The sequence below is a fragment of the Amblyomma maculatum genome, chromosome 1 (genome assembly GCF_055883805.1).
Source record: "Amblyomma maculatum isolate TAMU_Amacu chromosome 1, ASM5588380v1, whole genome shotgun sequence".
In the NCBI taxonomy this organism is placed as follows: Eukaryota; Metazoa; Arthropoda; class Arachnida; order Ixodida; family Ixodidae; genus Amblyomma; species Amblyomma maculatum.
This window is the reverse complement of record NC_139344.1, coordinates 32335823-32348309: the sequence shown is the minus strand read 5'-3', so window position 1 is coordinate 32348309 and position 12487 is coordinate 32335823. Positions and strand designations below refer to the sequence as shown.

Sequence of the window (12487 nt, the reverse complement as noted above, 5' to 3'; positions counted from 1 at the left end):
TAGTCGTGATGAAGCGCAAATCTGTGCCTGTGTGCAGTAATTAGTTCTTCATTTGTCGGTCTTTCATAGGCATCAGTCATAAAGTGGCGCTCTGAAGCTACGCTTGCAGCTGTCTCTTGTCTCTTAGTGGGAAGAGCCCTCAGACCGTTTCTCCGCATCCTGGAGGAGCCTGTGGATGTGCGCTGCGTGAAATAGTCATCGAGATTACAACGGTTCACTTATTTTTTCGTGTAATATTTTAAGTAGAACAAAGTTTTAACTTACAAAAAGTAAGCTCCATTTTCACAGGAGCGGCACTGAAATGTCCTTTTCTTGATTTTGCCATTTTCACTTTCAAGCGGTCCCCTCCTTTTTTTTTTTCTGTGCCTAGAGCCTTGAAGAATTTTCATTGAATTGAATAACAGCCAGATGTGACCTAAAAAGAAGATAAATATGAATGAATTTCTCATACTTTGTAAAAAAATGTGTTTCTTGTTGCCTTCTAGCAAAATTATGCCGAGTATACTATATGGAACCATTATGCATTATATTCACATCACTGCAGCAGAGATTGCTTCTGTTTTAGCTCCTATACCAGTGCCTTTATATCAAATTAAGAATGTGATGTAGTGATCTTCAAGCAGCAAAATGACTGTACGACATGGGCTATACAACATCATATCGTGAATCACCCGTGTTCTCCCTGCTGTTGTATTCTAGCGATCATCATTAGTCCAAGTGATCAAGTGAACCTTGAGCATTCTTTCAGTTTCAATACAGTAGCTTCGGGAAATTCGAGACGATTTAACGGGGTCGAAAACGTGCGCTGATAACTTCCAGTTCTTTAAAAACTATAGGTATTAAAAAAAGAAAAACCTTAGACTTAGACAGTTTTTTAATATAAATTTTGAAGATGGGCTGCTTTGTTGTGCCTTGCAGGTTCCAAAGTGTGAAATATTTTATCAAACTGCAGTAACAGCTTTTGCTGATACAAATTTGTAAGCCAGTAGATGGTAACAATGCTGTCATTTGTTGAAATAGCGAACATTTTAACTTCTGTTCTTCCTTTTTGTTTCTTATTCAGGACAAAGAGAAGCTATATACACCATGCATCGGATTAACCAGCATCATTCTCGCATAGGCACAAGAGATTTTTTTTTTAATTTTGTACTCAGAGTTCCAGACATCATAGAAGGCGCTATAGCATGAATGGCAGCACACTGGCTTTTTGTATACTTGATCAGGTATTTTTAGGTGTTTATGTAACAAAGGCGTGATGCACATCATTCAGCGCTTCATATCAGCACATAAAATTGCTTTTGCCTAAAGACCAGGCCATGGTAAAGCACATTGTTCTTGCCATTGAGAATCTGCTCTTCTAGCCTTGAAGCCAAAGTCATACTTTTGATAGCATGTATCTGTCTTTTATGTCCCCTGAATGGTTTCAATAAATGGTTTTCCAAGAGATACAGTTTCATGTGTGTTCATTCTCGTTGAACGTTTGACATGTTTTAAACATTCTGAAACTAAGAGAAAGCAGCTGTGTTGTCTGCAGCACATACTGGATATTTTGGGAAGTGCAAAGCCTTGATCATTCCACTGAGCATTGCTTGGCCACGCAGTACGTAGTAAAGAAATTTGCAAAACGAAAAGGACAGTAAAAAAGTGCAAAATTAAAAAAAGGGTGTGAAGGTAAAAAATGTTTTTTACACCCATTGTGAACGGGTGTAACTGGCATAAAACACCTTCCCCAGTTTCTGCTGCAAAAGGGGAAAAATTATGAAACATTACCCTTTATAAGGGTGCATTTCAACCTAAAATTACCCTTTCTGAAGGGTGTAAGGGTGTTAGTTATAGACATCGATATCCACCCTTAAGGGTGTATTTTGGTTTACAGTGTACACTTCTTCGAGTTAAGCTGAAGGCCAGCTCTTCGGAAGACTTCAAGAATGGCCTCAAGGCGATGGAGATGGCTCTCGAAAGTCGAGGAAAAGACAATAACGTCATCGAGGTAACATAAACACGTCGTCCATTTGAAACCGCGCAAAAGAGAGTCCATCATGCGCTCGAATGTTGCGGGCGCATTACACAGACCAAATGGCATCACCTTGAATTGGTACAGGCCATCAGGCGTGACCAAAGCGGTCTTCTCTCGATCCCGTTCATCAACAGCGATCTGCCAATAACCAGAACGGAGGTCAATCGAAGAAAAATAGCTGGCACCGTGCAAGCAGTCAAGGGCATCATCTATCCTGGGGAGCGGGTAAACGTCCTTCTTAGTAATTTTGTTGAGATGTCGGTAATCAACGCGGAACCTCCAGGTATTGTCCTTCTTTTTAACAAGCACGACAGGTGATGCCCAGGGACTGGTGGAAGGCTCTATCATGTTCCTTGCCAACATCTTGTCGACTTCATCTTGTATGAGGCGACGTTCAGAAATGGTGACTCGGTAAGGTCGTCTGTGCATTGGGCTGGTGTGTATATATTTTTATGTACATTTATTTTTATGTACATAAAAATATATATAATATATAAATATTTGTCTGATGAGTTGCAGTGTTGGTAGTATTCTGGTCAATCGTAGATGCTGAACCGGCTTACAGCTGCTGCATTGCAGCTGAAAACAGTTTTAGCATCATCAGTTCAGTTCAGTTTATTACCTTAAGGACCCCCGTGGGGGTATTACATAAGGGGTGGATTATACAAAAAAAAATAAGTACAATGGTTGCCATGTGGGTTCAACATACAATATGATCTGTTAGTGCTTTGGAAAAGTTGGATGGGCAGGTGATAGCGGCGATACTGTGGGAAAGGCCGTTCCAATCTAATGCTGCTCGGGGGAAGAAGGAGGCAGCGAACGTGGTCGTATGGGTCCGAGGCCGGGCAACTTGAAGAATGTGACCAGTGCGATGCAATATGCGAGCTGGTGATGTGATATAGCCTGCGTAACCGTGGGTGCTGTAAAAGAACTTATGAAACAGGTTTAGGCTGGCAATGCGGCGACGAATAACAAGGGTTGATAAGGCGGATTCTGCTTTTAAAGACGACACGCTGACTTGGTATGAATAGGTATTGTGGATGAATCTAGTGGCACGGTTCTGGGCGGATTCGAGGGCATTTATGAGGTATATTTGATGTGGATTCCATATGGGGGATGCATATTCTAGTTTCGGTCTGATTAGCGATTGGTAAGCCAGGAGTTTAACTTGTTGGGGAGCGTGACGTAAGTGGCGTTTCAAAAAGCCTAGTGTTTTATTCGCGGATGATATTACATTAGAAATATGTGTGCGCCAAGATAAATCATGAGATAGCGTGACTCCTAAGTACTTAAATGAGTTAACTGCTTCTATTGGGATTTGAGCTATATTGTACGAAAAAATAAATGGTTTAGTGCGACGGGTGAAGGATACAATCTTGCATTTCTGAGGGTTAAGTGTCATCATCCACAGGTCGCTCCATTTCTGAACGTTAGTTAGGTCAGTCTGGAGGGCTTCTTGGTGGGAAGAGTTATTAATAGTACGATAAATGACGCAATCATCTGCGAACATACGAATGTGACATGATACGTGAAGGGGCAAGTCATTAATGTATATTAAAAATAATAACGGTCCGAGCACTGATCCTTGGGGGACGCCTGAGGTTACTGGAATGTAATCAGAAAATTCGTTATTAACTATGACTAATTGGGTTCGATTTGTTAAAAATTTCTTAATCCAGTTTAGAATGCTAGGGCGAATATTTAGGTAAGACAGCTTAAGTAGTAATCTCTGGTGTGGTACTTTGTCAAAGGCTTTTGCGTAATCTAAAAAAATAGCATCAATCTGTTGGTTGCAGTCAAGGTTGGCATGTAAGTCATGAACAAATGTAGCCAGTTGTGTCTCACAGGAAAGGTTTTTACGGAAGCCATGTTGTGATGAATGAAAGAAATTGTTGGAATCGAGAAAGTTCATGACTTGAGAATAAATTACATGCTCCATGATTTTACAAGGAATGCTTGTTAGGGAAATGGGTCGATAATTTAAGGGCGAGTTTTTGTTACCGGACTTGAAGATTGGGACGACCTTTCCCACTTTCCAGTCATGCGGTATGTTACCTGAAGAGAGAGACTGAGAGTACAATAGTGATAAGTAGGCCGCGGAAATGTGCTTAGTATTTTTCAGAAATTTCGAGTTAATTTCATCGATCCCGGCTGATGACATTAGCTTGATGTTTTCGATACGAGATGATATACCATCTGCGAAGAAAGAAACTGGATCCATGGTCGACGCTGTGAAGGAACTTATGAAGGCGTTAGCAGGTAAATCACACTCTTCCGCAAAAACAGTTGAAAAGGCTCTATTGAAAATGTCAGCACATTCACAATCGCTGATGGTTTGACCCATATCGTTAGTAAGAACAATTGTACGTGTATCCTTCGGGTTTACTAAGTGCCAGAATTTTTTAGGGTTGTGTATTAGCATTTTTGGCAAGTCAGAGTGGAAAAGGGTGTGTTTTGCGTTGAGGATAGCAGCAAGGTAATCAGCTTCGGCAGTGTAGTACTTTTCCCATGATGCTTGGCTTGGGTTCCGCTTTGCTGCCCGATAGTGACGCTTTTTCTTGTTTTCCAGGCGTTTCAGGGCCGTAGTAAACCACGGTTTTTGCTGGTTAGCACGGAAACTAGCTACCGGAATGTACTTGTTTGTTAGTTCGTGAACTTTGTCCCTGAAAATCGTCCAATTTTCGTTAAGAGACTTTGTGTGGAAATCGGACTCATAAGTTGTAAAAAAAGCAGTTAGTTCTTCATTTATTGCTTGAAAATCACCTCTTTCATAAAGACGAATTGTTTTCCTGGAAACTTGACGAAGCATGGGTGTAAAACTGAAGGTAGCATGAATGACTTTATGATCACTTATTTCCCTTAGGTATGTAATACTTGTTGCGCTATCAGGGCTGTTGGTTAATATCAGATCTAGAGTGTTGGCGGAATTCTGCGCAATGCGCGTTGGCTGTAATATTAGCTGGGTAAGGTTGAAGTCATGGAGAATTTGTCATGGAGGTGTAGTTACGCCAGTCAATAGTGGGAAAATTGAAATCACCAAAAATAACAATATCTGCGTTAGGATACGATGATGTCAGTTCACTCAGCACATTGTTTAGTTTGTAGGAAAAGTCCGGATCATTTTGCGGTGGCCTGTAACAGACTCCTACCAGCACAGTTCGGGTGGCAGCGTGGCAGAGCAGCCATAGCAGCTCTAAGTTAGAATCTACATTGATTAAGGATGCTGAAAACTGCTGATGTACGGCTATGAGCACGCCACAGGCTATTTCCCGGTCTTTACGGTAAACTTTAAAGTTGGGCAGCGCAGCTAAAATTTCGGTATCACTGATATTGTCTGTTAACCACGTTTCTGTAAGAATGAGAAGGGTGCTGTTGGTTGATAAGACAAGACTAGATACGATTTCCCGTTTCGGTAAAAAGCTTCGTATGTTAGTAAATACTGCAGATAAGGTAAGATTAGTTCGGGGGGTGTGCTGTCGGGGAGTTGCTTTAGAGCGAGCAGAGTGTGATTGCTATGGCACTTCTTTTACCGTTTCCGTCAAGTCGTCGAATATATACTGCTTGGGGCCTATGTACAGTGTTTTAAAGCGCAGTGCGTACTTATCAGATGTTTCTTTCGCGAAACGTAGTAAATGTTTGCGTGCCTTACGGACAGAATGTGAAAAGTCTTCTCCTATGCTGTAGTCGGTGTCTTTTAGTTTCCGGGCGTTTTTTAGGATGGATTCTTTTGTCTTATGGAAAGTGAATTTAACGATAATGGGTCGACATCGTTCACTTGAGTGACGGCCAAGACGATGTGCTCTTTCTATTTCTTTTGGGTCTATGGTGATGTCCAAATTTTCACTGCAAAGGCGGGTGACCAGTTCTTCAGACTCAGAGGATGTTTCCTTTGAGCTAGTATCAGGTAAGCCATAAAATAGCAGGTTGTTACGGCGCGACCGGTTTTCGGCATCGTCTACTCTGGATTCGAGGTTACTGATTTGGCTCGCCGACGTGGCGGCATCAGTCTTAATGGATTCAACTTCTGTTTTAAGTGATGCGAGGTCCTGATAGTGGGTTTCTAATTTGGTAATGCGCTTACTTAATTCGGTGATCGATTTGTCTGTCGCTACTAACCTGCTGCTGAGGTCTTTTACTTCGCTGATTAACGTGCTTTGGCCCGATGTTAGTTCCTGTAGTTCTGCAAGTATGGCGGCAGTGTCAGGACCAGGGTTAGTTTCTATGTCACCGGATTGCATAAGCAACGAATGGACAACAGCAAAGCATTCAACGACAATACAAGTACAACACTGCGGGCTCGGCAGCTGAATTAAGAAGTAGTTGCTCGATTTCTTTGCAAAAAGAGAGTATGATTTTCTAACCTGCATGGCGAAGACAAGAGGGTTACTCGTCCGCGCAGTGGCACAGCTGCCGAGCCCACAAGGCGCCGCGGTCCACGGGCGATCTTTTATAGGTGGCGAAAAACATGATATCTGCGGCGATTGTATTTCCCACGAAGAACGGATGGTCCCAGAGCCAGGTGGTGGCGAAATCCAGGTAAACGTGACGTCAGCCGCTGTTACGGAATTGGTATCAGCTTCATGACTGCCGTAGTGACGACGATAACGTGGCCGCACGTCAACGCAGGCAGCAGCCAGAACAGGCAACAGCACATGTGTGAACACAGGAAGGAGCACCTGCATGGCGAAGACAAGAGGGTTACTCGTCCGCACAGTGGCACAGCTGCCGAGCCCACAAGGCGCCGCGGTCCACGGGCGATCTTTTATAGGTGGCGAAAAACATGATGTCTGCGGCGATTGTATTTCCCACGACGAACGGATGGTCCCAGAGCCAGGTGGTGGCGAAATACAGGTAAACGTGACGTCAGCCGCTGTTACGGAAAGACCCCAGGTCATTACTGTGAAAAGAAATCTAAGAGATGTTGTCGAGCAAACATGCTGCACTTTGTCTCCTTTAAAATTGTCAGCATGGGACAGTATGGAAATCCAATTGTATTTGTGTTTCATAGTTGCATGTATAACCAAGCAGTCATAAAATATCTTACAGTCTTAGTACTCACGTTTACATTATTTTGTTTCTTCACTTCATTACGGGTTTCCTCCTCGGCTATGTCATATGTCAACTTGATGTTATGTACGGATGTGTGGAAAGGTTTTTCCGTGAAGTTCTATTTGCATTACCTATCCCTTAAATTTATCATTGGTTGACGAATGCCACAAATGTGAGCCGTGCACCTGCCAGACAACATCAAAGTGAAAACTTTACAAAAAAAGAACCTATACAAAACAGACTACCTCTGCTCATCCATTGTTTGTTTGCAAGGAGCTCATGCAAGCATTTGCTGTATGGCCCATCATGGTTATCATGCTTATCGCATATGTGGTTCAACAGGCTGCACCCCATCCTGATGATCAGGTCACCATAACCCTAGCTCAGGGCAGCAGCATAGTAAACACGACTTGTGATTGTCTGGATCCATGGTTCTGTTTCTTCACAGCCCTTCGGCCTGCTCACAGCTTTCAACTTCTTAAATCCAGTGCAGAATAATATTATGACCATGTGTTTGCCCTAATTATTAAAGCAAGTAACTGCACGCATCTTTAGTAATGTTCCAGGCATCAAAGTAGTGCTGTATGTGCGATTTGCTGTTCTTGCAATATGTTCGGATAGCTGGGTGGAAGTCCGTAGATAGATAAAATTAAAACCTCCTTACATATTAATATATGTTAGCAAATGCACCTCTTCCCCAATGGTTTACATCGATGAAACATTTTCTAATTCAATTGTTTGTATTGTATAATGATTAATTTGATTCTTTTTGCATAGACATGCAAGCAGCAGTTGCCAAGGACACTCTTGGTGAGGTTGAAAATAATTTCTCCTAATAATATGCAGAAATTGTCGCCTTTTGTTAAAGACTGCACTGAGACTCGTTAAGTTGAAGCCAGGCCCCATGCTCGCGCTAATGGGCACTGCAGCTGACTTCACACAGTTAATATGAATTGTAGCTTGCCAATTTTCGTATCGCAGCAATGCCTTACCTCTCCTATTCTTACGTGTTCGCATTGTAGGATATGGTCAGTCTGAATGACAACAACGCTGTACGTGCATACTTGGCGCTGTAGCCGGGGGAATCGCAACGCCCATCTCCTGCGAGGTCCACTTCCATTCCATCCAGCTGGCTGATGATCTGCACCTGCTGTTCCTGGAAAAGCTGGAACAATAATAAATGTGCATTTGGGAGCCACTTGTAAAATTGCGCCGAACCGTGTCACTCGATCGTTGCACTGCTGCAATCGCGCGCGTTTTTTTTTTTTTTTTTTTTTTTTTTTAACGCAAGCTTGCCTTAAGGCATAGTTTAAAAACCCGTGTAAATTATTTTCCGTTAGGAACTGGAGAAGGCTCCTGCTCTTATTGTTGTCGGTGAGCCATTTGGAAAAGTCCTCGTCCCTTGTTGCGGTTTATCTCCCCCTCCGGCCCTTGCTGTGATAACCCCCGTCTATGCTCCTGTCAACCAACACTTACACTTCCGATCGGCAGCTGATCGCTTAGGGATTAAGAGGCACAACTTTGAGCGATCACGCGAGTGATAACGTTGCATTCGTGACCCCCCCCCCCCCCCCTCTAGCTGAAGGAAGCCCCTTGGCACGTTTTTTTTTTTTTTTTTCTTGTTTCCATCTCTTCATTGCTGACCAGTGTCCCTCCTTTCTTCTTCGTTCTTTTATCAACCGCGCATCTAGGTTTTCACGTGTTTCTTTCCCGGCCGCCTCGGTTGGTGAACTTGGACACGGCTCCATCCGCGTGACATTTCAGGGTGCACTCTCTACAAACACCACACGGCGTAAAAAAAAAAAAAAAAAAAAAAAAAAAAAAAAAAAAAACTACAGGGCGGGAGTCATGCTGCGATCATAATCGGGCACCGAACAGAGTTTGTTTACTTCCTGTCGGCGCGCGCGTTCGCCGTTTTCCCGCAGTCAGCTGACGCCGAACCGCGGCTGACAAACTACGCTGCGGACAACTACGCAGCCCCTTCTTCTCATCCCCCCCCCCTTTTTTTTTCTTTAGTGCAGATGGTTATCTCTCACGAAGGGGCATCGTAAAGTCAAACGCACAAGGAGTCTAAACGCGAAGGTTTCAAGGTTTGAGCAAGGTGCAAGAGCTGCGACGCCTGAAAGACCGCTCTCTGCGATCTCGATTCTGAATTTTTAGTCTTTCGCTGATATCTCATACCCTTGCTGCGGCACGGATATTATGGACCCCGAGCTCGAAAAGCCACTTCGGCGAATGAGTGCAGAGATTGGACTCGACCCCCATAACTACACGCCGTTTAAGAATCCGGTGCTGAATCCCGGCGACGATAGTATACGGCTTATATGGGTGCATTGGTGCATGGTGTCGACTAGCGTAACAGTAAAAAATATCAAAATCTCATCGTAAGCTCTCCACTTGTTTATTTTGAGCAGTGCAATTCACAGTGATCATGACAAATCTCGCTTATGCACGCCACAACGTCGAGCAAGATCGCCTGAGTTAAAAAAAAAAAAATCCACACTGTACTGTGATAACGCGTCTAAAGCTGATATCGCAATCTTTTCATTTTACACTTACCGGCAGTGTTTGAAGAAACAGGGTTGGTACCGCTCCTTCACGAAGACGAAGCCTTGTTGGGATCCCCAAATCGCGAACGACATCCGGGTAAAAATTATACGCATCGAGAGAGAAATGCCGTCCACAAACGTAGATAAACGCTTTCTTCACCGATGCTGGCTGTCCGATGAGCTGTAGCCACTGTTTCCGTAGGTTGGCGTCTTGAGGCACTTTATGCAGAATGTTTTTCCTGCCGTCACTAGCAATACCTTCGCTGCCAGGAACTGCACACTGTAGCAACCTCCCGCTCATGTCCCGTCAAAACAATTCAGCGATTCGATAACTGCCTTCGTGAACTCGAGAGTGGCCAGTCTAGCCCAGAGCTGTCTTGCACCCGTCGCGCACAGGACGTAACAGAAAAATCGAGGTTGAGGTCAACGCCAGGGATGTATAGCGTGGCAACAAACTTTCTGAATTGCGCCGAAGGGCGATGACGATGAAGCAGCAGACGACGAGAGGCCCTCGGCGGCGCGTCGGCTAGTAAGCGCGCCAAAACGGAAGTTGCGGCCTGCGGCGCTAAGCAAAAAAGTAAAAGCGCAACTGCGTCAGTTGTGAAGTGTCAGTGGGCGAGGCCCATGGAGGAGGGCCTGCCTTTTCGCGCGCTAAAAAGTTGAAAGGAGGAGGAAAGCCGCGAAGGCGCAGATATTCAAATTTTGATTGCAAGTAACTCTGCTTCCAAATGCTGCATTTCAAAGATTCTTGCGGGAAGGTTATTTTACATCGCCATCCTTTCACATACTAGGCATAGGGAAACTATTGCTATGGCTGTTTAGAGCCCCTTTAAGACAACCATCGGGTTTTGGTCAGAATGCGGGTGGTAATGCTTCGAAAACGCAAGCCATTTATCCTTCGCCTTGGTCTTCACATGAGCCCATGAGATTCTATGATTCCTCGGTCGCAAGTTGAACACAGGCCACTTTTTGGTCCATGGCCCTTTTCTCAAGCATTTTACTCCAGAACGACCGACCACCAGGCCAGTCGAAATCTTGAATCCATTGAAAATCGGTGGGTACCCGACAGCACCGGGGATCGAGCCTAGTACCTCCAGAATGCGAGGCAGATGTTCTACCACAGGGCCACCGCTTTCGTAACTTTTTGGTCCATGACCTCTTATCTAAGCATTACACACCTGAAGAGCCGAGCAGCAGGCCGGGGGAAATCTTGTACCCATTGGAAAACAAGTGGGCACCAAGCGGCACCAGGTTCGATCCCTCCTCTGGGCCCCTACTGCTTTTCAATGGGTACAAGATTTCCATCTCTGCTGCCAGGCTCTTTTGGGTTGAAATGCTTGGGAAAGGGGTCGTGGCCCAAAACGTTGCGCCGAGGGGTCAGTGATTCGTTCCGCAATCGGACAACAACAAGTTCGGCTTGTGCGGTAGAAGCCCATATGTGGCTTCTATTTTTTTTTAGAACCGCTGCTGGACGCTGCTGTTTATACAGCTGATGTTCAGTGTGAGATCTAAGACGATAATGAACCACCTTTAAAGGCAGCGAGGTCGTCCGAAACTGGGCTTGGGCCACGAGGGGCGCATCAGGGTTTACAGAACTTCTCCCAAGCGCACACCCATGAGGAAAGCCGAGCGCAAGGCCGGGGGACGCTTGTGACCATTTTTACCGGTGTGTGTCCGGCGGTGTCCGGCCCCTTCATGGATCATGGATCACTGCCTTGTTGTGGCGGAGGGGCTTGCGAAACTCGATAAAGGCGTGAGCTCTGCAGTGTAGAGCCACCCAAGATAGACAGGTCACAGCAGAGAGTTCTGACAAAACGTGATTCACTGGAGAAGGTAATGGCAACCCACTCCAGTATTTCCTGCCAAGAAAACCCTATGACCAGTCACAATAGCCTTAATGATATGGCGCCGGAAGATGAGCCCCCCAGGTTGGAAGGAGTCCCACATGTTACTGGGGATGAACAAAGGACGATTCCTAGTAGCTCCAGGACGAATTAAGCGGCTGGGCTAAAACCAAAAGGGCGCTCAGTTGTGGATGTGTCAAGAAGCGACTGGAAAGTCCGATGTTGCAAGGAGATATATCACATAGCAACATGGAATGTAAGATCTATGACGCAAGGTAAACTGGATGTCGTCAAGCTAGAAATGGACAGATTGAACATTGATATCTTGGGTATAAGCGAGCTCAAGTGGACCGGAATGGAAGAATTTAACTCCGGCGACCATTATGTCTTTATTGTGGGCACGAATCCAAGAGAAGGAATGGGGTCGCTTTCATAGTAAACAGAAGAATGGGCAAAGCCGTGCTAGGGTACAACCCCAAAAACGACCGAACGATTTCACTTCGGCTCCAAGGTCACCCTTTCAACATAACAGTTATGCAAGTCTATGCACCAACCACTACTGCTGAACAAGCTGACGTCGAGAGATTTTATGCGGACCTGCAATGCCTTTTAGACCGCACTCCATCATCCGACGTCGTTTTTCTCATAGGAGACTGGAATGCTAAGGTCGGGAGTTAAGAAATATCCGGAATTACAGGCACGTTCGGTCTTGGTGAGCCAAATGAAGCTGGGCAGAGGCTAGTAGAGTTTTGTCAAGAAACCAACCTGACCATAGCGAACACCATTTTCAATACAGGAATCAGATCGATTATATTCTTTGCTGGCAGAAGTGGAGAAGCACTATACAAGCAGTAAAAACAAGACCTGGGGCCGATTGTGGCACCGATCATCAGCTTCTTGCTGCCAAAATTAAGCTTCGATTGAGGAAAACACACAAAACTAGAAGGCTTTTCAGGTATGATCTGGATCAAATTCCATCAGAATATGCTGTGGAAGTGAGGAATCGATTTCAAGAATTAGATCTAGAA

At 44.7% G+C, this 12487-nt stretch overlaps 1 protein-coding gene across 1 annotated transcript; it reads right to left on the bottom strand.

The window, feature by feature from the left end:
- Positions 1 to 5506: 5506 nt before the first annotated feature.
- LOC146202090 (uncharacterized) lies at positions 5507 to 6481 on the bottom strand. The gene has a single exon (XM_084583958.1). The coding sequence runs from the start codon at positions 6382 to 6384 to the stop codon at positions 5530 to 5532; it is 855 nt and encodes a 284-aa protein (XP_084440084.1). The 5' UTR covers positions 6385 to 6481; the 3' UTR covers positions 5507 to 5529.
- Between the last annotated feature and the right edge of the window lie 6006 nt (positions 6482 to 12487).

Coding starts and splice junctions, on each gene's coding strand:
- LOC146202090 (XM_084583958.1), bottom strand. CDS start 6,384: ATGCAGGTTAGAAAATCATACTCTCTTTTTGCAAAGAAATCGAGCAAC.